Genomic DNA, 21,842 nt, shown 5'->3' with positions numbered 1-21,842 from the left:
AGGACCACTTTATTGCCTTGAGGGTTTACAAAATTTACAATGGCAGTCCACAGCAGGGAAGCCTTCCTCTACTACTGGAGTCTTCATGAATATACAACACCTATGCTATGAATTCTTCAAAAACCATGCTTCTCAAAATATGATACATTAAGCTCCGAAGGTAAAAGGACATTATCAAAAGGTCCACAGTTAAAACAATTGCCATTAATACTAGTGGATACTATTTGCTACTTTTATTGCACTGACATTTCAGTCAAAGTACAAAAATAATGACATTTAAACTTTGTGTCATGTTATCACAGTTAAAGGAGTGGCTTTGAACAAATACTAGCAGTAACTAGTCACTTTAATCCTTTACTGATATTAAGGAAGAAGTAATGCAGTAGTTGCACTAAAGTATGTCATAATTTATCAATGAATTATAACTATAATTAACCTGTAGTTATAAATAACTAATGTCATTATAGCAAATCACATATTACTCCTTAACAAATCAAAAAAGAAATTACAAACTATGCATAAAACACTCTTGAGCCTATAAAAATATGTGTTGTCTTATGGGGAAGCATATATATTTCTGAACTGGCAACAGAATTAGCTGCTTTTTTGTCATAGAATATCATTTATATCAGGAAAAATAATGAGTTTAAATTATTGTTACATGCACTTGATTTCTACTTTCTTTTATATACCTTTCTGTCCCTATCTTCTAATTTTTTAGTTCAAGGACAATGATCTACGCACACATTATAACCATTACACAAATCATGTATTTAATGAAATTTTCTTCTAAAGGATCACTTACTAAAACTAATGACCCACAATAGTCTTAAACACAAATTGGCACATTTCTCATTCCCAAAGCTTGAACATTAGTTCAAGAGATTTTTAGTATAAATAATACCGTTGATAGATATTATAAAAAGCAATACACGTATGTGAGTAAAATTTAGTCGATATAATGTATCTTGATGCCTAATTTATAATAATTGGAATTTTAATATCTGCGTGCATGAATAAACAGTACAAAAGGAATTTGATAACATGCCTTCTAATCCTTCTGGAAACCCTGTTAATGACTACACAGCTAAGAATTACATTTTGCTTTTTAGGTTAACAGGATTCCACCTACCACCACCAGTGACAAGTACCAAATCCGTGTTCTCACTACGGTTGACCAGTGACTTTGCTGTTAGTGCTCACGGATTTAAAGTATATTATGAAGGTAAGTGATGATAATATAAAAGATACCAATTCCCATACATATGTAAACAGGAGTTCTCCGAGTGTGATAATGGAAGACTACTTACCATAGAAGCATAAAGAATGTTGGTGTTCACATATTTGTCCCAAATCTTGTAAAGAGATGGCTTTTTTTTAAAAAAATTAAACCACCATCCAAAGAGTACACATGGACAGATCCATTGCTCCAGCTGCATATGTAGCAAAGGATGGTCTTGTTGGGCACCAAAGAAAGGAGAAGCCTTGGTCCTCCCAAGGCTGGACCCCATAGTATAGGGAAACATCAGGGCTGAGAGGCAGGAGGGGTGGGTGGTTGGGTAGGGGGAAGGAGATAACATGTGAAATGTAAATAAAAAAACCAATAAAAAAAGAAAAAAAGATTTATTTATTTTTATTTTGTGTATGTGTACCATAGATATGCAGTATCAGTGGTGGCCAGAGGAGGGTATCAGATCAGTTAAACACCAGGAATGTATTTTCTTATCATCACTAAAGTACTATAAACATCTGATGTTACTAGCTTCTATGTTTTCACAGCAAAACTAATCCTCAGAAAAGAAACAATGTTCCTGTTTACTTAAGGATTAATGGGGAGGTCTGGTGGGAGTGAGGAGCTGGTACATCCTCTTGGAGACGCAGCGGGACAAGGAGGAATGGGATGAGAAACTGTTGGGGAAAGACTGGGAGGGGGATAATGACTGGACTGTAAAAATGATTAAATATAATAATAATAATAATAATAATAATAATAATAATAATAATGGTAGTATATCAATGAGTAATGGGGTGGTATAGAGAAACCCCAGTTCTGCTGAGGATTCTAAATGTATAGAAATACATATTTTTAAGTGAATAAAACTTTTACTGGTTAAAAATCTATTCTTGAATATTTCTGTTAGAAGTCCAAGATTAATAATTTTCTGTTTATTATTTATCAAAAATCCTTATATTAATGAGTGGAATCTACCCCTTAACTGTAGTGACATTCTATCATTTCCTAACCTGTATACTAATGCAGTGTATAATAGAATGTTTAAAGAATATACTACAAAACAGTCTTGAAAGAAGCACAAAAGCAAGAGCCCAAATAAAAGCATTTTGTATCTGAGAAAGTTGCAAAATAAATGTTATCTGATACAGAGCTGGTTTTTTTCTCCTCCTTGTTCTCTTCCTCCTCTTCTTCAAAAATATAGTGTACCAGGGAAATAAAATCTTTCCAAACTTTATCTGAAATATCAACATATGTATAAGCTTTGAATAGTTTTTTGTGGCTTACACTTCTGAATTCTTCCTTTTCAAAGAAAAATGAATTCAATCTTCATTGTAATCTTTTGCAAGGTATTTTTATTAATCTTGACAAGTTAATTCATAATATTCATTACCATAATTGCAAAAGTTTAAGTGTAATTTTGACACTACTTATGATTTTAAGAATGCAAATATTTTCTAGGTGATTATTCAGAAAAATCTTATATTCTTTTCATTAAGCTACAGTTATTTTTAGTGTAGTTTACACTTCAAACAAGTACAAAGTATATTAAAAATATAAGAGCAGCTGGTGAGTTTTGACATTAGCATGTTTTCTAGTTTAGCTGTCAAGTTTTATAAATTCATTTTCCAAAATGTTTCAATAGCTATCATCACTATTATAAACATGACTCCTAATTCTGCAGTGTTTTGCTCCCTGTAAGTTTCTGTCTTATTTTTTTTCTTTAGGAAAAGCGACATATTTTTTATAATTTTCAAATATACTTTTGAAATGTTCCAACTGTAAATATATAACATATTCAAATAGCAGTGTGGGATTGGCTACCACACGTTGGTATCTTTGCCATGTGTCTTATGTTTCTTGAACTTCAATAACAATTTACTGTAATTCTCCAAGTTCAATAGAGCACACAGAAAGCAATCCTATAGCTCTATATGTGAAAAATCTCAAAGATCTCTGTTGGATTATTTGCTCAGGGTCTCAGAAAGTGAAAATGTGAGCTGAACTCTCATTAATTGGTCCAGAAAGACCTGAACTTTGAAGTGTATCCAGGACTATAATCCTTCAAGGCTTCATCCAAGTTGGAAGCCACGAGTGCCTAGTACATACACGTCTCCTGTTACCATGATTCATGGGTCTCAGCACCAGCCATGGGCTCACTGATCACTCTGACACTGCCACTGGGTATTTTTAGTTAGATCTGATTACTTCCAAAGTAAGAGAACAAAAGATTGTGGTAATACTCACCAAATCCCATGTGTTTTTCCCTTGAATAGAATTGAATTATCAAGCAGTTCTAATCAATTTTTCCAGTGTGAAATAAATGACTGAAAAATATAAATCCAACTGCAGTCATTGTGCCAGAGGATTTGTATCATCTCTAACTTTCATTAGACTACTGTAGATCATTACATTAAACAAGGGAGGGTGCCATTCTCCTGTCATCTGTAAGATACACATCAGGATACTCTTCACCATGGAATGAAAATATTTAATTAGTGGATGTCTTAGAGTCAAGCTGTGATGTATGCAATTCATAAAAACATTTTTACTCTCAATATCCAGGTGTTTATTTTCCTCATTATTATCTCTCATTATCTTGGATTTCTCATCATTGTTGGAATCATTTATTTATAGAATTTTCTCTCATATGTATTTTAGTGGTATTTTTAAACAGGAAGAAAAAGACCCTTCTGTTCATTGAAACAATGAGTTTGAGAAACACCAATACCTACTATGTAGTTGTACTATGTAGCTAAATGATTTTTGAAAATTGGTAAGAGTAAAGTTAATAAGAAATGTATTTTTTTAATAAGCCTAATTGTGAATAAGGTTCTTATGCCTTTCTACATATGATGAACACATTTGAAACTTTTAGCCTCTTTAAGAATAGGTATTTTTGCTTGTTTTTTGTTTGTTTGTTTGTTTGTTTTTGTTCTTTGGGAATTTCATGTGATTTGATCACATTCCTACTTCTACTGTAACTCCTCCCAAATCCATGTCTCCATTCCTATTGTCTCATACTGTCTCAGTCCTAATCCCATCAAATTTGCATAGAGTTTTTTTCCATTTTTTTCCCCCATCAAGACCAATTTGTTCTTGCCAGATGCTATTGGATGTGTGTTTGTTCACTGCAGAGTGTTTGATTTACCAGAGGCTCCACTCTTGGAGAAAATTGCCTCTTCCTCTTCTTGCAGCTAACAATTGCCAATAGCTACTCGGCTAGGGGTGACACTCAGCGCTCAGCTCCCCTCTCCATGCTGAGACGAGATCTGGCTCAAGCTTGCTAGGGTTTGTTCATGCTGTCACAACCGCTGTGCATTCATATGTGCAGCTGTTCTGCTGTATCCAAAAGACACTGGCAAGGAGGGAGATCTGTAGATACGTTCTATTCAGGGCTAAGCCTCCAGCGGTCTCTTATTCTCTGTACCTTGAACATGTGTCCGGCTCTGTGTTGATCACCATCATTTTCATATTTTAATTCAGAAGCATGAGATGTGGCGGACAACGCTAATGTGCGGCATTCACAGAAAATTTTTTGCTGTCTAGTCACAATGGTGTGAAGTGACTTTTCTCATTCTGGAAGATACCACAGTATTTTTCAAAAAGCAAGAATTGGAAAAATATAGCGCTGAGCAGTTTCAAAAGTTTATTGAAATGTTCTGCCATTGCAATCTTTGTATAGTTTTGAGAAGTTTAATGGGAACTTAAGCAATTCTGATCAAGTACATGGTAGTACAAAAGTATTGCTAAAATCAGAACAATTCTCAATAGGTGCTAAAAATTTTTGAAAAAAATTAAAGATAAATACATCAGTTTTAACGTTTTAAAATGCCACAAAACTGTTTTAATAAATGCTTCACAAATAAAAAAATAGTTAGATTATTTAGATTCCACTCACCTATCATACAGATCATCCTTATCCCCCTGAGAAGATCAATGCACCTTAATGTTTGTTTGGAATTATAGAATTTTTAAATTATTAAGCTTTAAAAGTCTAAGCACGATTTTGAGCAACTGCATATAAATCACAATCAAGTCAGTCATTCTTTGGCAAAACAGTTGAGTCGCAGCCAGAGTATTCTGTGCTGTAACGTTGCAAATATTAAGTTATTTGTTAAACATATTTTATAAAGACAGATGCTATGATTCGGAAAACATAGCGCACGAACTTTCATCCATGTGAAGGCAGCATCCTTGTTCATTGCCTATTGCACAGACTGAATTCTTTTGCCTTTAGGTTTACACAGAGCAGATGAATTTATCCATTGAAATACTCTAATTCCAAAGTTAAATTCTTGGCAGACAGACAATTTATGATAAATGCTGTTGAGGCTTTTTTTAATGTCTTAATTTTTAATTTTTATTTAATTTTCCTTTTTCTTTTTGTTCACCCTTCAAGCCCTTTGGTATATATTATGGCTCCAGAGTAATGTGTCTATAGTATTCTTGAATGTGTGACAGGGAGTGGGTGTCCATGTTTACATACGATTTTTTTATGTGTTTTCTTGGCCTCCTTTCCTTTTGTTTCTTTGTCTTATTTCAGCATCTTTGGTCTGTTTTTATTTTCTATTATTCTATTATTATCCCTTAGAAGCCTGTTTATTTCTAATGAGAGAAGAAAAGGGAGTATATCTGGATTGGGGACATGAAAATAGGAGGAATGGGAGAAATAAAAAGAAATTTCTAAGCAGGATCAGTCTATGTCATAAACATAATATTGTAATAAAATACAGATTTGAATATATAGATGTAGATTTATTTATTTTCATGTTGGGTCTCAATATCTAAGTTAAACATATTTTATATTATTTACAAAGAAGTTTCAATGGTTTAAATAATGTTAGAAGTAAGAGGTTACATTTTATATGTATCATATTTTGGCAAAGTGTAGCAGGACAGTCTCCAGCATTTTCTGAATCTCTAGTCTTGTCTAGTAACGAGTTGTGTGAATTTACAGAAATTTCATATGAACATTTTATATTTCTTATGAAGGATGGTTTTTAAATGATGCCAGCTTCACTCAAGTCTCTCCATTTTGCTCAGGACATTCTGTGTAACAAATGCCATCAATTTCTGAAAATAATTTTAAAAAATACATAGTTGAACTCAGTGTTATAACATTTGTTTGTATAGTCAGAGTGTCAGTACCTTTTCTCAATTTGGTTCTCTTGGTTTTGAATATTTTACTTGCAATAATCTGCAAGAATCTTAAGGTCACATGATAAGTTTTATACTCTTTTTATACTTGTCTTTAATTTCAGCACATCCCTGACATGGTGTAATGAATGTTTATTGAGACTCAGCTTACACAGTGTACAGCTGACCATATATAAATAAAATAAAACATAGGAATAAAACATAGGAAAGTTCATGAAGGCAGATGCAAGATTTATTTAATTACTTCAGATATAGTTGTTTACATCAGAGATTAAGATATGATAATAAATATTTTGGGTTATTAAATATCCTTACTTCCTTAGTATTATACACAGCAATCAAAAGACTAAGTTTATAATACATACTCTTTGTGCTTCACATAGAAAGGATGAGATGATACAAAAAGATTGACTTTATTATTCAGGATAGAATGAGTAATTTTTGGAGTCACATTTTGCAATGAATATCCTTCCTTTAAATATGTGGCTAAAAGATTTACATCTGCCAACTGCATACGTTTCTAGTTTTATATGAATGCTAAGATGGAGATTAGTTGAAATATCTTACTAGTTTAATTCTAATAATACATGAAGATACTTTTACTTTAAAAACCTATATTCTGATAATCATTATAATTGAAATTGTATGTTAATTGCATTAAAATATATCATGTGGTGGCCTAGAAATTTTGTGACTTATTTCTCTCTTTCTAAACTATAATAAGTTGCTCAAACATAAGTTTTAAAACTTTTGTTTCCAAATACTTTAATATATAACAAAATATTGTTCAATTAGTGTCATTCAATACATTATGCTAAGAATCTCTTATGTTGTATTATATAAATAATAAATAACAAATGTGTTCTCATGTATTATCATTTTTGTACATTTAAGTTTTTTGAAAAGTATTGAGTGAAGGAACAGGTATAACCTGCTATTTATTTTGTCTTTGCTTAAGAATTATTCAAATACGAAATTTCTTTTTAGCGGGCATCCAAAGTATTGTTCGTACTGAATAATGTAATAGTTGTCTTTTCATTTGGGTTTCACAGGAATCACAATGCTGTCACTGTGTCATCCATCCTTGTTCAGGGTGAACCAAAGAAAGAATGATACATCCATATGCAAAGAGTAAAACAATCATAGAGGTGGAGAAGAGAGTCTGCTCATGATGTACAGCTCTGAGCTAACTGTTCCCTGCTAGGGAGACCCAAAACACCCGGCGATATTCCCAATGCACTGAGAGACAGTGGTTAAGGAAGTGTGGGAAGTCTTTGTAAAACTTACTTGATGCTTACTTGTTACCATAAGAGTCCTTTCAGCAACCATAAAATATTCACCTTGGATACATGCTTTTTTATGAAAGGAAATGAATGGCAGGTGAATCTGGGGAAGAGAGAAGGTGGGAGGGAGCTTGGAGAAGCAGGGGGAGGGGAAACTGTGATTGGATGAATTTCTTAAGAAAAGAATCTATTTTTTAAGAGAACTGATAACTATGTTTCTGGATTAAAGAAAGAAATATCTTTTCATACACACTGGTTTAGAAAGGATGATCACCTTTTAAAACTGAACTTAGCACTTTGTAACTATAACATGGTATTATTCAGTCAGTTTGATTAAATTTGGATAAAATTTGCCCTGTAATGACAGACTTAATAGAGACAAGTGGCTTATCTGTAGATACTCCATAGGTTTGTTTTATTTTTTTCTTGAAATCTATTTATTTTTATTTTTGTTTAAGATTTATTATGTATACAGCATTCTGCCTGCACGCATGCTTGCAGGCCAGAAGAGGGCGCCAGTTCTCACTATAGATGTTTGAAAGCCACCATGTGGTTGCTGGGAATTGAACTCAGTACCTCTGGAACAGTAGCCAGGATTCTTTTTTTTTTTTTTTTTTTTTTTTTATATTTATTTATTTACATTTCCCTTTCCAGGTTTCGGTTTCCTCTCCAGTAGCCCCCTATCCCCTCACGCTCCCCCTTTTCTTCCTTCTTTTTTTTTTTTTTTTTTTTTTTTCGAGCTGGGGACCCAACCCAGGGCCTTATGCTTCCTAGGCAGCGCTCTACCACTGAGCTAAACCCCAACCCCCACGCCTCCCTTTTCACCATAATGGTGTTGCTATCTCCATCCCCACTTGCACGCCCCCCCACCCCAGCCCAGACATTCCCCTACACTGGGGGTCCAACCTTGGCAGGAGCAAGGGCTTCTTCCAGTGGTGCCCAGCAAGGCCATCCTCTGCTACCTATGCAGTTGGAGCCGTGGGTCAGTCCGTGAGTTGGAGCCGTGGGTCAGTCCGTGTATAGTCTTTGTGTAGTGGTTTAGTCCCTGCAAGCTCTGGTTAGTTGGCAATGTTGTTCTTTTTTTTTTTTTTTTTTTTTTTTTGTTCTTTTTTTCGGAGCTGGGGACCGAACCCAGGGCCTTGCGGTTCCTAGAAAAACGCTCTAGCACTGAGCTAAATCCCCAGCCCCCGCAAAGTTGTTCTTATGGGGTTGCAAGTCCCTTCAGCACTTTGAATCCTTTCTCTAATTCCTACAATGGGGGTCCAGTTTTCAGTTCAGTGGTTTGCTACTAACATTCGCCTCTGTATTTGACATGTTCTGGCTATGTCTCTCAGGAGAGATCTATATACGGTTCCTGTCAGCATGCACTTCTTAGCTTAATCAAGCTTACCTAGTTTTGGTGGAGATTTATATATATATTATGCTACAGGTGGGGCAGGCTCTGAATGGCCATTCCTTCAGTCTCTGCTCCAAACTTTGTCTCCATAACCCCTCTTATGGATATTTTTGTTCAGCCTTTTAAGAAGGAGTGAAGCATCCACATTTTGGAGCTTTATGTGTTCCATGGATTGTATTTTGAGTAATTTCAGCTTTTGGGCTAGTATCCACTTATCAATGAGTGCATACCATGTGTGTTTTTCTGTGATTGAGTTACCTCACTCAGGACAATATTTTCTAGTTCATTCCATTTGCCTATGAATTTCATGAAGTCATTGTTTTTGATAGCTGAGCAGTTCTCCATTGTGTAGATGTACCACATTTTCTGGATCCATTCCTCTGTTGAAGGACATCTGTGTTCTTTCCAGCTTCTGGCTACTAAAAATAAGGTTGCTATGAACATAGTGGAGCATGTGTCTTTGTTGTATGTTGGAGCATCTTTTGGGTATATGCCCAGGAGGGGTATTGCTGGGTCCTCAGGTAGTACAATGTCCAATTTTCTGAGGAACCTCCAGACTGATTACCAAAGAGGTTGCACCAGTTTGTAATCCTGCCAACAATGGAGGAGTGTTCCTCTTTCTCCACATCCTGGCCAGCATCTGCTGTCACCTGAGTTTTTGATCTTAGCCATTCTGACTGGTGTGAGGTGGAATCTCAGGGTTGTTTTGATTTGCATTTCTCTGACAACTAAGGATGTTGAACATTTCTTTAGGTGTTTCTCAGCCATTCATTCTTCCTCAGCTGAGAATTCTTTGTTTAGCTCTGAACTCCATTTTTTTTTAAATAGGGTTATTTGGCTCTCTGGAGTCTTAAGTTCTTGAGTTATTTGTATATTTTAGATATTAGTCTTCTATAGGATGCAGGATTGGTAAAGATCTCTTCCCAATCTGTTGGTTGCCATTTTGTTCTAATGACAGTGTCCTTTGCCTTACAGAAGCCTTGCAGTTTTATGAGGTCCCATTTGTTGATTCTTTTTTTTTTTTTTTCTTTTTTTCGGAGCTGGGGACCGAACCCAGGGCTTTGCACTTGCTGGGCAAGTGCTCTACCACTGAGCTAAATCCATAACCCTCATTTGTTGATTCGTGATCTTAGATCATAAGTCATTGGTGTTTTGTTCAGGAATTTTTTCCCAGTGCCCATGTGTTCGAGACTCTTCCCCACCTTTTCTTCTATTAGTTTGAGTGTATCTGGTTTGGTGTAGAGGTCCTTGATCCACTTAGACTTATGCTTTGTACGGAGTGATATGAATAGATCGATCAACATTGTTTACATGCTGACCTCCAGTTGAACCAGCACCATTTGCTGAAAATGCTGTTTTCCATTGTATGGTTTTGGCTCCTTTGTCAAAGATCAAGTACCATAGGTGTGTGGGTTCATTTCTGGATCTTAAATTCTATTCCACTGATCTGCCTTTCTCTGTACCAATACCATACAGTGTGATACTCCGTAGTTTTGAAGATACAGACATCATCAGCAACTATTAAGTTTCAGGCATTTTGTAGTCTTTTAAATTTAACAAACTGATCTCCTACAAATTCAATCACAATATTAATAAAGCCTTCAGAAGTCAGAATACACTGAAGTATACTGCATCACAATCAAAGACTTTATTTCATATCCAGCCAAAGAAATAACAAGAAGATAAAATACTTGGTTTCTGTAACCTTACTCCCATACACAGGAACAAAACGGCAAGGGATATCTATTGATACAGCAGCCTGTTGCAGAAGACAATGATGCTGAACTAAGTTGTGTGACTATGACGTACAAGAACCCAATCAAACTTGTACCATGTTGATAGTGGAGATAGCGCCTTAGGCTGCTGACCGGACTCAGGGCTTCTACAGAGGGATGTGGCAACCATTACAAATGGATGAATACCAATTTCTTAATATACCAATAAAATTTTTATTAAGGTAATCACTCATTAAGCATGTTGTATTCAATCTTATCTCCAAGTTTATAAGATTATTATGGCAAGTGAGAATAGTTATCAGGCAATTTATCTTGTCACATGTAAATTTTTTCATTGCCTAAAGAAATCACAGTATTTAGCAAAGGAAAATTTGGTATATACAAATAGAAAGGCCCTTATTTCTAAAATTGTTTCTGTAATAATTTATTTATTTATTCACTTACATCCTACTCACTGCCCCCTCTCCTGGTCACCCCCTCTGAGAAGCCTTCCCCCATCCTCCATCCCCTTTTCCTCTGAGAGTGTGCCCCCACATATTACTCTAGCCTGGCACATCAAGTCTCTGCTAGGCTAGGCACATCCTTTCCCACTGAGGCCAGAAAAGGCTGCCCAGCTAGGAGAGCATACCGTATACACAGACAACAGCTTTTGGGTTAGACCGCCCTCCAGTTTTTCCAGATATACGTGAAGACCAGGCTGTACATTTGCTACTTATGTGTAGGGAGGTTTAGCTCCTGCCCCTGTATGCTCTTTGGTAGGTAGTTCAGTCTCTGAGAGTCCCAAGGGTCCAGATTAATTGACTCTTGGCTTTCCTGTGGAGTTTCTATCCCCTTCCGGGGCTATAATCCTTCCCCCTACTCTTACATAAGAGTCCCCAAGCTCCATCCACTATTTGGCTGTGGGTATCTGTATCTGTCTAAGTCAGCTGCTAGATTGAGCCTCAGATGACAACATCCTGATTGCAAGCATAAAGAACACCATGGATAGTGTCAGGGATTAGTGCTCGCCCATGGCATGGGTCTCTAGTTAGGCTGATTATTGATTGTCCATCTGTAGTCTCTACTCCAGCTCCTGTGCCAGATTTCTGGTTGACAGGATAAAGTTTAGGTTGAAATTTTTATGAGTGGGTTGGTGTCTCTATAACTCTACTGGTACTCCTGTACCAGTAGAGACGACTTCTTCAGGTTCCTTATCCCCAGTGTTGTGAGTCACAGCTAAGGGTACCCCCATTGATTCTTGAGTGCCTCCCATATCCTGGAGATGGGAAATGAGCCTGAAGGTTTTTCTTTGTTGAATCTTTGTGTGGTTTAGGTATCAGTGTGACTGTGGCTTCATAGAATGAGTTTTGCACTATTCCTTGTTTCTATTTTGTAGAAAAAATGGAAGAGTATTGGTATTAGCTCTTCTTCGAAAAGTCTAGTAGAATTCTGCATTAAAATCATCTGCCCTGGGCTTATTTGTGGTGTGTGTGTGTGTGTGTGTGTGTGTGTGTGTGTGTGTGTGTGTGTGTGTGTCGGGGGTGGGGTGGAGTTGAAGATTAATTCTATTTCTTTAGGGTTATAGGGCTGTTTCAACAGTTTACCTGATCTCGATGTCACTTTGGGAAGTATCTGTCTAGAAAACCATCTGTTTCACTAAGATTTTCTAATTTTGTAGAGTACAGGCTTTTAAAGCAAGGCCTAATGATTCTTTGAATTTCCTTGCTCTTTGTTGCTACGTCTCTCTTTTCATTTCTGATTTTGTCTACTTGGATACTGTCTTTACATCTTTTGGCTAGTTTGGCTAAGGGTTTGTTTATCTTGTTGATTTTTTTTCAAAGAACCAGCTCTTGGTTTCACTGATTTTTTTCTTGGTTTCATTGTTTTCTTTGTTTCTAACTGATTGATTTCAGCCATGATTTTGATTATTTCATCTTTTACTCCTCTTTTCCGAGCTTACTTCTTCCTTTTTCTAAAGGTTTCAGGTGTACTTTTACATTAATGGTTCATAGCACTTAGTGCTATGAACTTTCCTCTTAGCACTGCATTCATTGTGTCCCACAAATAAGGGTATGTTGTGCCTTAATTTTCATTGAATTTTAGAATTTTTTTAATTTCTTTATTTCTTCCCAGATGCAAAGATCATTGAGTAGAGAGTTGTTCAATTCCTATGAGTATGTTTGTTTTCTGGTGTTTCTGTTGTTTAAATCCAGCTTTAATACATGGTGATTTGATAAAATACAAGGTGTTATTTCAATTTTCTTGTATCTGTTGAGGCTTATTTTGAGACTGACTATATGGACTATGTTGGAGAAGGACCTATGAGGTGCTGAGAAGAAAGAATATTCTTTTGTGTTTGAGTGAAATATTCTATAGATGTGTGTCAGGACCATTTGATTCATAATGTCTGTTAGTTTCATTATTTCTCTGTTTATTTTTTGTCTGCATGACATGTCAGTTGGTGAGAGTGGGGTGTTGAAGTCTCTCACATTAATGTGTTGGGTTCAATATACAATTTAAGCTTTAGCAATGTTTCTTTCACAAATGTTGGTACTCCTGCATATGGGTCATACATGTTCATAATTGAGATATCATCTTGGTCGATTTTTTTCTTTGATGTATATGAAGTGTCCTTCCCTGTCTCTTTTGATTAATTTTGGTTGGATGTTTATTTCATTAGCTATTAGAATGACTATTTCAGGTTGCTTCTTGGGTTTGCTTAGAAAACATTTTTCCTGACCTTTCCTCTGAGGTAATGTCTGTGTTTAATGCTGAGGTCTGTTTCTTGTATGCAGCAGAATAATGGACCCTATTTTCACATCCTTTCACATATGCAAATATGACATAAGAAGAAGTCAAATAATTAAGATTAAATGTTCAGATAATATATTTATCAAATAGCATACTTCAAATGTACTAATTAAGGCAAGCAGTTGGATTTTATACTTATTTCAGACTATATGAGTTCAAAAAAGATTTATGGTGTAGAAACATTTTTATTTATATTACACATTATAAAGATTTCCATAATATGAATATGAATTACCAGCACGCTAATTTTAGAACTGTAAATTATTATTTTCTATAGACTTAAAGCAGGATATCTGTGTGTAGTTTGAAGGGTTCTACATTATCAATATAAGGAATTAACTTGATACACAGTAGATTATATTTCAAATGTCTGTGATTTAAAGATATTCAACAATAGTCGTATATTATTAAATTTACCCTCTCTAGTCAAGCTGATATGATTTTATTTACAGTGGAAAAATGCTAACAATATCAGTAACTGAAGATTTCATTTTCCTACTAAACAATATTGGCCTTTTCAACAAGAGCTGTTTACAGAACACCAAAAGACATTCATCACACAAGTCAAGTTTTGTCATGGTTGTACATTTAAAACTTGAATTAAATTGTATTATTGTGCTCAGTCATTGGAAATGATATTATTGAGACACCCAATGTTAATATGATACTGGTAAATAAAATTTACCACAGTGCATGATTAGGAACATCTTTTATGTATAATCAATTTGTTTCGAATAAATCTAGCCCATTGTTTCCCACTAAGGCATGCACTATTAGCTGTGGTAGGATAAACAAACACCTCCCAGGGCTACATTATCTCCAGCTGTTGTTCCTTCCTTCAGATACTCCTTTATAAAAGACACTGAAGAGCCATCTCTGGAACTTTGATTAGCTTTTCCTTTCTATTCTCATCTATCAGAACGTACTCATGACTCTGTTCTAATAATTAGTCGAATCCATTATTTTCAAGGTAAAATTGTGATTTAGCAAATCTAGGGAACATTTCCCTGCTTTCTCTTCTCTGATTTTTATCACCTGAGCAGCTTGGCTTCTTGACATGGTGGGTTACCACAAGTCAAAAAGCAATGGATCTGAGTAACCATAAGGCATCTGAAACTATAATCTATAATAAATATTTCTTCATTATAAATAACGTATTTCAAGTGTCTCGTCTCAGCTGTGAAAAGCTAAATGTGAATAACATTTTTTAAACTTAAGGCACAATTCATAAATCATTCTAGCAGTATTAATTAATAAAAGTTATATGTATATATATACATATATATAGATATATAGATAGATATAGATACACACACACATATATATACATATATACATATATATATATATATATATATATATATATATATATATATATATATAGCTTGTAAGCGGTTAAGAGTGTCTGCTGCTCTCCCAGAGAATGTAAATTCAGGTCCAAGTATTTTACAACTGATTGTAACTTCAGCTCCAGGAAACTTGAAGCCATCCTCACTCACTTGCATAAAAAGGCCACACATTCACAGAGACACAAAATGTCCACATAAATAAGACTAAATTCTTAGAACAGAATTTAACAATCCTAGTACTATCTCTCCTTAAAATATTTTCTGTGTTCCCAAGGATGCTCTATTTTATTTTTATTTCTTCCTAAAATATACTAATTCTTTAGCTGCCTCCAACAGTTACTACTTATAACTTCTAAAAAGTTCACGAAAGAATGTTTATCAAATGACTTTGACACTCATTACTACCTACATTTATGTTCCAGAGGAGACATCTCTGAGAGGATAGATGTGTTAATTTACCTTGGCTGTGATGAAACACTTGAGATGTTCAACTTAAGGAAAAAACACAATATTTTGGGGCAAGCCTCAGTGATTTTTTTTCTACAGATGCATAGTTCCCTTTCTTTTCACCTGTATTGGGCAACTGTGGCAATGAGCTTTTCCTGTAATAAAATGTCTCACTTCATGCCAGTCAGGGAACAGAAAATCTCCTTCTAACTTTTTACTGCATCTCAAACATTCTGCTGGCCAAGCCTTCAACACAGGCTCTTGCAGAACTTGCCAGCTACCAACCATAATAACCATAAATGCACTAACAATATCTATCCTTTAGCTATAAACAGTCAAATTTTCTAATGGCCATTCAAATTGTTGACTCCAGATTTGGGTTTAGGGAGAGTTTTGACAAACACATCCCTTTTAGGGTTGAGTGTTCCAAAGTCTTTCGCTTTCTGCAGATTGTTCTCTTTCGATTCTCTGGGTTAGTTAACATCCATTGCAGAATGAAATTTATTTAATAGAAGTAAGAGTTATGCTATTGATTTCAAGAGGTATTTTACTTCTGCATTCATTTAGCAGAATAATTCTTGTAGGCTTTTGCCTTAGGTCTCATGACATACCTAGTGTCGAATTCTTAGCTGTTTTACCTGTACAAGGTATGGTATAAGCATTTAAAGTTAGCCTGATTTCCAGTCAAAAATATGATTGGTTATTCTCATCCTATCCGTGTTCCTATTTCACCAGTATATTTTGCATGCTGTTCACTATGCTAGGTCACATGGATCATAGCTAGGTGACATTGCTGATTCCTTTTCTCCACCAGTAGCATGCAAAGTACATCCTAACATCTGACATACCAGTCAGCTGGGGTAAAACTTCTAATTGCCACAAGCTCAATTTCTCTTTGACAAGGGACTCAGCATGATGTAACACATTCTTGGTGCTCGATACACCAGTGGGTAGCATATAAAGTGTAGTTCGGGCAGTGTCTCCCCCATTATATGGGAACCCTGTTTACGTTCCTTTCACATATGGACATATTTTAGGAAGGTTCTGCAGTAGTTGGCTTCCAGGAGACTTTTCCTGAGACCTTCAGTGTGGGTTGTTCTTCTCCTTATATCCTCTTTCACATTAACCTCTCATGCCCTCCCCCTTTAATCCTCCTGTTTGCTTTCAATGTTTTTTTTTTTTTCCTTAGGAGCTGGGGATCGAACCCAGGGCCTTGCGCTTCCTAGGCAAGCGCTCTACCACTGAGCTAAATCCCCAACCCCGCTTTCAATGTTTTTATAGTCCTAAATTATACTCCCTTTCCTTGGGAAATCCTCATCTCCCTGGTGGCAGATCCTTTATTAGCTACCTAGCCTTTTGGTTATTCTAAATGAAACACATACCTAAAGCTAAAATTCGATATCTGTTTATAAGGGAAAACATACGATGTTTGTCCTTCTGGATCTGGATTTCCTCCCCTAGGATGTTTGCTTCAAGCTCTATACTCTTCCCTTCAATCTCATAATCCATTTTTATTAATTGAGAAAATACTTTTATTTTGAATGTTAAGTTGAAGCCTAGAATTTAAAAAATAAAAACAGTATAAATAAGATAAAAATGGTTAGAGAGACTAAGAGATAAGAGTTTGAGGATCCAGCTATACCTCTCTTGGGCATATACCCACAAGATGCCGCAACATATAAAAAAGACACGTGCTCCACTATGTTCATCGCAGCCTTATTTATAATAGCCAGAAGCTGGAAAGAACACAGATGCCCTTCAACAGAGGAATGGATACAGAAAATGTGGTACATCTACACAATGGAATATTACTCAGCTATCAAAAACAATGACTTTATGAAATTCGTAGGCAAATGGTTGGAACTGGAAAATATCATCCTGAGTGAGCTAACCCAATCACAGAAAGACATACATGGTATGCACTCATTGATAAGTGGCTATTAGCCCAAATGCCTGAATTACCCTAGATGCCTAGAACAAATGAAACTCAAGACAGATGATCAAAATGTGAATGCTTCACTCCTTCTTTAAAAGGGGAACAAGAATACCCTTGGCAGGGAAGAGAGAGGCAAAGATTAAAACAGACACAGAAGGAACACTCATTCAGAGCCTGCCCCACATGTGGCCCATACATATACAGCCATCCAATTAGACAAGATGGATGAAGCAAAGAAGTGCAGGCCGACAGGAACCAGATGTAGATCGCTCCTGAGAGACACAGCCAGAATACAGCAAACACAGAGGCGAATGCCAGCAGCAAACCACTGAACTGAGAATAAGACCCCCGTTGAAGGAATCAGAGAAAGAACTGGAAGAGCTTGAAGGGGCTCGAGACCCCATATGTACAACAATGCCAAGCAACCAGAGCTTCCAGGGACTAAGCCACTACCTAGAGACTATACATGGACTGACCCTGGACTCTGACCTCATAGGTAGCAATGAATATCCTAGTAAGAGCACCAGTGGAAGGGGAAGCCCTGGGTCCTGCTAAGACTGAACCCCCAGTGAACTAGATTGTTGGGGGAGGGCGGCAATGGGGGAGGATGGGGGAGGGATTAGGGGATGTTTGCCCGAAACCGGAAAGGGAATAACACTTTCAAAATGTATATAAGAAATACTCAAGTTAATAATAATAATAAAAAAAAAACAATAAAAAAAAAAAGAGTTCACCTAGTGGCTACAGAAGACCCAGGCTTGTTTCACAACCTACACATAGTAACTCAAACTTTCTGTAACCATAGTCCCATGGGAATAGACACCTTCTTCTAGCTTCTGAGGGCTACTGCATGCACATGGTTCATATGAGCATACATGAGCACGTACAAAAACACATGGAATGAGTAAATTGATTTTTTTAAAGGGAAAGACTAAAAGATAACATTAGAGTCTGTCACTGTTCCAGAGTAAGAAATGGCATATATTCATGCATAATATCATTTTTGTTCAGAGCATTTTGTTAATCAAAAAGTATTGTAGTTCTAAGAATAAACATTATAGGAAATCTAGTCCTGTTGATGTACTAATGCACTATGGGGCTTGATACTTAGAAAATCCTTAATAACACTTTTACAATGTTTCCAATTTGGTGAATAGAAACAATGTGATACACTGACTAATATAAATGATTCATGTTTTCATTGTTTCAAGCAAACAATTCTGACATATATATATATATATATATATATATATATATATATATATATATAGAGAGAGAGAGAAGAGTAACAGAATTAAAAAACTTTAGGGTGGCAAAGTGCTGGAGCAGGCTCTGACTTTCAAGGGAGCAATTTATTGACTTGATTTCTCCAGCAACATTTGTACTATCATTTGACAGGAAGCAGCAAGTGTTTGGGAATACTTTTGTAAGACAGAGAACTTTTAAAAGCAACTCTTCCCTCTTCTCTCCCCTCCCCTCCCTCCCTCCTTTTTCCTTTTCCCCTTTCCCTTTCCTTCCCCCTTCCCTTTTCCCTTCCTTCCTTTCCCCTCCTCTCCCTCCTTTTCCCCCTTTTCCCATCCCCTTCCCCCCTTCCCTTCCTTCCCTTCCCTTCCCCCCTTCCTTCCCCTTCCTTCCCCTTCCCTTTTCTTTCTCATCTCTCTCTCTCTAGCTAGCAAGCACATTGTTAAACACTTACAAGACCAAGGTAGTCAGAGACAGGCTCAAGCTGTTTGCCCCTAAAGCTTTTCTCCCTTTATCCTGCATTTCTTTGTCTTCTGGCTTATTCTTAATTATTATTCTTTATCAGGCTTTTTCTTTACTTAAATATTTAAAAGCACCACCAGGGGTAGCACCATCCTGCAACTCTTTGTTTTTAACACCAGCAACAAAGCTCAGTATGTGAGCTCATGCCATTCCTTTCGTGCCACAAATCGGGAGAAACATTCTTTCCAATTCTCAGCTCACTTTGTTCATCATATTATTTTAGAACATAAATTTTGAGTCACATTTATTTTTCTTCCTTTCTTTTTTTTTTAAAAATGTCTGAGTTTGTTGGAGTTGAACTCTATTATTTTTCTTCCTAAAATGTGAACAGATTTGGTGACAACTACTTTCCATACTTAGAGGCAGACTGGTTGTTGCTCCCCACTTAGCGGCGTTTTGTATTATTAAAAAACATCTCCCATTCAGGAAAATTGCAGTTCTTCAAAATAATTGACTTCTATAAATATCAAAATATCAAGTACTCTACATTAAGTTTCCAGTGAGCATATTATAAAATGGCTAAAGTTGTTGTACTAGCTACAGTCGTACAGATAGCATCAGTTAGTGAAAATGTTATTGGCCCTTGAACGGAAGAAATGATGAATAGCACTGGTGTGAATCACAGAATTCCATGTGTTTCCATCATTACTAAATCAATGTTGTTCCAAACATTATTATTATCCCAGCTAAATGTCTTATATCCTTTTACAATCAGTCGAAACAGGATTTGTGTTATGTTCATCGATGATATGCTCGTGAGTACTGACCACTACAACTATTTCAGTTAAAATGCTATATGAAAATTTTAATATTTCTGGAACCACAATAAGTTGTAATTTATATTGATGTTTCTATTGATATTCCTGAAACCGTGTGCTTCTGTGTTCTTTAACAGCTGATAAGTGGCCCTTTATTGCATTACTCCCTATTTCTACATGTGTGTCTCCTAGGGTGTTTATTCACTGTGGTAAATATAAAATAATCATAATTAGAGCTTTACATAATAAAACTGTCGGTAAAATTTTCATTATTTCATTCTCTTTTTACTACTAAGTATAAAATAAAAGCTAAAATGTCAAAACAATACTTTAGTAGTGACATGGCAAAATTATAATTTAACTCCCATTTTGTTAACTATAATTTGTACTTTGATACTCAAAACACAATGTGGATATGAGCATGATTACATAATTTGTATTAATATTTTTTATTTGTTTGTTTTTGAGGCAGGGTCTTACTATGCAGCCGTGGCTGTCCTGGAACTCACTATGTAGAGCAGGCTGTCCTTGAACTCACAGAGATCTGTCTTACTCTTCTTTCTGAATGCTGAGATCAAAAGCATGCACCACTATATCTGGCCTGTATTCTTATGTTTACATTTTCTAAACACAACATTACTATACATGAAATTACAATGACAAGAGAGAATTTACAATTTTTTGTGTAGTTGAGAGAGTATTAAAGTGGTAAGTAAAGAAGTATCATTCTCAGTTATTTTCACTGGCTGTCTAGAATTCAAAAGTATTGAAACAACCATGATATTTCTGTGTAATATTTTGATTCGGTTAATAAATATTTTGTTATTATCATGGAATGTGACTTGGGTGAATAACTGAATAAATGTCAGAAGCAGTGCGTGGTGACATAAATATCAAGTGCTACTAGACAATGCATGTGATTTGGTTGTTGGATATCGAAGAAAGCCAAAGTTTCAGATAAATAAGAATTCTCTGACATTCACTTGATAATCATTTGTATATATAGATCTTCCTTGTTTCATTGACCTTTTATTTTATTTTTTTCTTTTATTGGATTTTTTTTTTACTTTTTATATTAATATTAAAATTTATTTTATTTTTTATTGGGTATTTCTTATTTACATTTCAAATGTTATTCCCTTTCCCCATTTCCTGTCCATAAGTCCCGTAATCCCTCCCCCTCCCCTCCCCTTTTATAAGGGTGTTCCCCTCCCAATCCATTCCCCCTTACAGCTCCCCCACAATCTCCTACATTGGGGTGTCCAACCTTGGCAGGACCAAGGACTTCTCCTTGCTGGTAGCCAGCAAGGCCATCCATTGCGACATATGCAGTTGGAGCTATGGGTCAGTCCATGTATAGTCTTTTGGTAGTGGTTTAGTTCCTGGAAGCTCTGGTTGGTTGGCATTGTTGTTTTTATGGGGTTGCAAGCCCCTTCAGCTCTTTCAATCCTTTCTGTAATTCCTCCAACGGGGGTTCTATTCTCAGTCCAATGGTTTGCTGCTAGCATTCGCCTCTGTATTTGACATGTTCTGGCTATATCTCTCATGAGAGATCTATATCCTGCTCCTATCAGCATGCACTTCTTAGCTTCATCCATCTTACCTAGTTTTGGAACTGTATATATATGGGCCACATGTGGGGCAGGCTCTGAATGGCCGTTCCTTCAGTTTCTGCTCTAAACTTTGCCTCCCTATCCCCTCTTATGGATATTTTTGTTCCCCTTTTAAAGAAGGAGTGAAGCATCCACATTTCGGTCATCCTTCTTCCTGAGTTTCATGTGGTCCGTGGATTGCATCTTGGGTACTTCAAGCTTTTGGGCTAATATCCACTTATCAATGAGTGCATACCATATGTGTTTTTCTGTGATTGCGTTACCTCACTCACAATGGTATTTTCCAGTTCCATCCATTTGTCTATGAATTTCATGAAGTCATTGTTTTTGATAGCTGTGTAGTACTCCATTGTGTAGATGTACATTTTTTGTATACATT

The 21,842-nt window shown here is 36.0% G+C and overlaps 1 protein-coding gene across 2 annotated transcripts in view; it reads left to right on the top strand.

The window, feature by feature from the left end:
* The window catches only part of Csmd3 (CUB and Sushi multiple domains 3), a 1,591,133-nt gene that overhangs the window by 153,926 nt on the left and 1,415,365 nt on the right, over positions 1-21,842 (top strand). For both annotated transcript variants that reach the window (XM_032915225.1, XM_032915219.1), the window contains exon 3: positions 1,113-1,225. In XM_032915225.1, the coding sequence (XP_032771116.1) occupies positions 1,113-1,225 (113 nt within the window). The remainder of the gene's footprint in view (positions 1-1,112; positions 1,226-21,842) is intronic.

This window comes from Rattus rattus, chromosome 1 (genome assembly GCF_011064425.1).
Source record: "Rattus rattus isolate New Zealand chromosome 1, Rrattus_CSIRO_v1, whole genome shotgun sequence".
NCBI lineage: Eukaryota > Metazoa > Chordata > Mammalia > Rodentia > Muridae > Rattus > Rattus rattus.
Note: the sequence above shows the minus strand (reverse complement) of the source record. Positions and strands in the feature narration are given on the sequence as shown.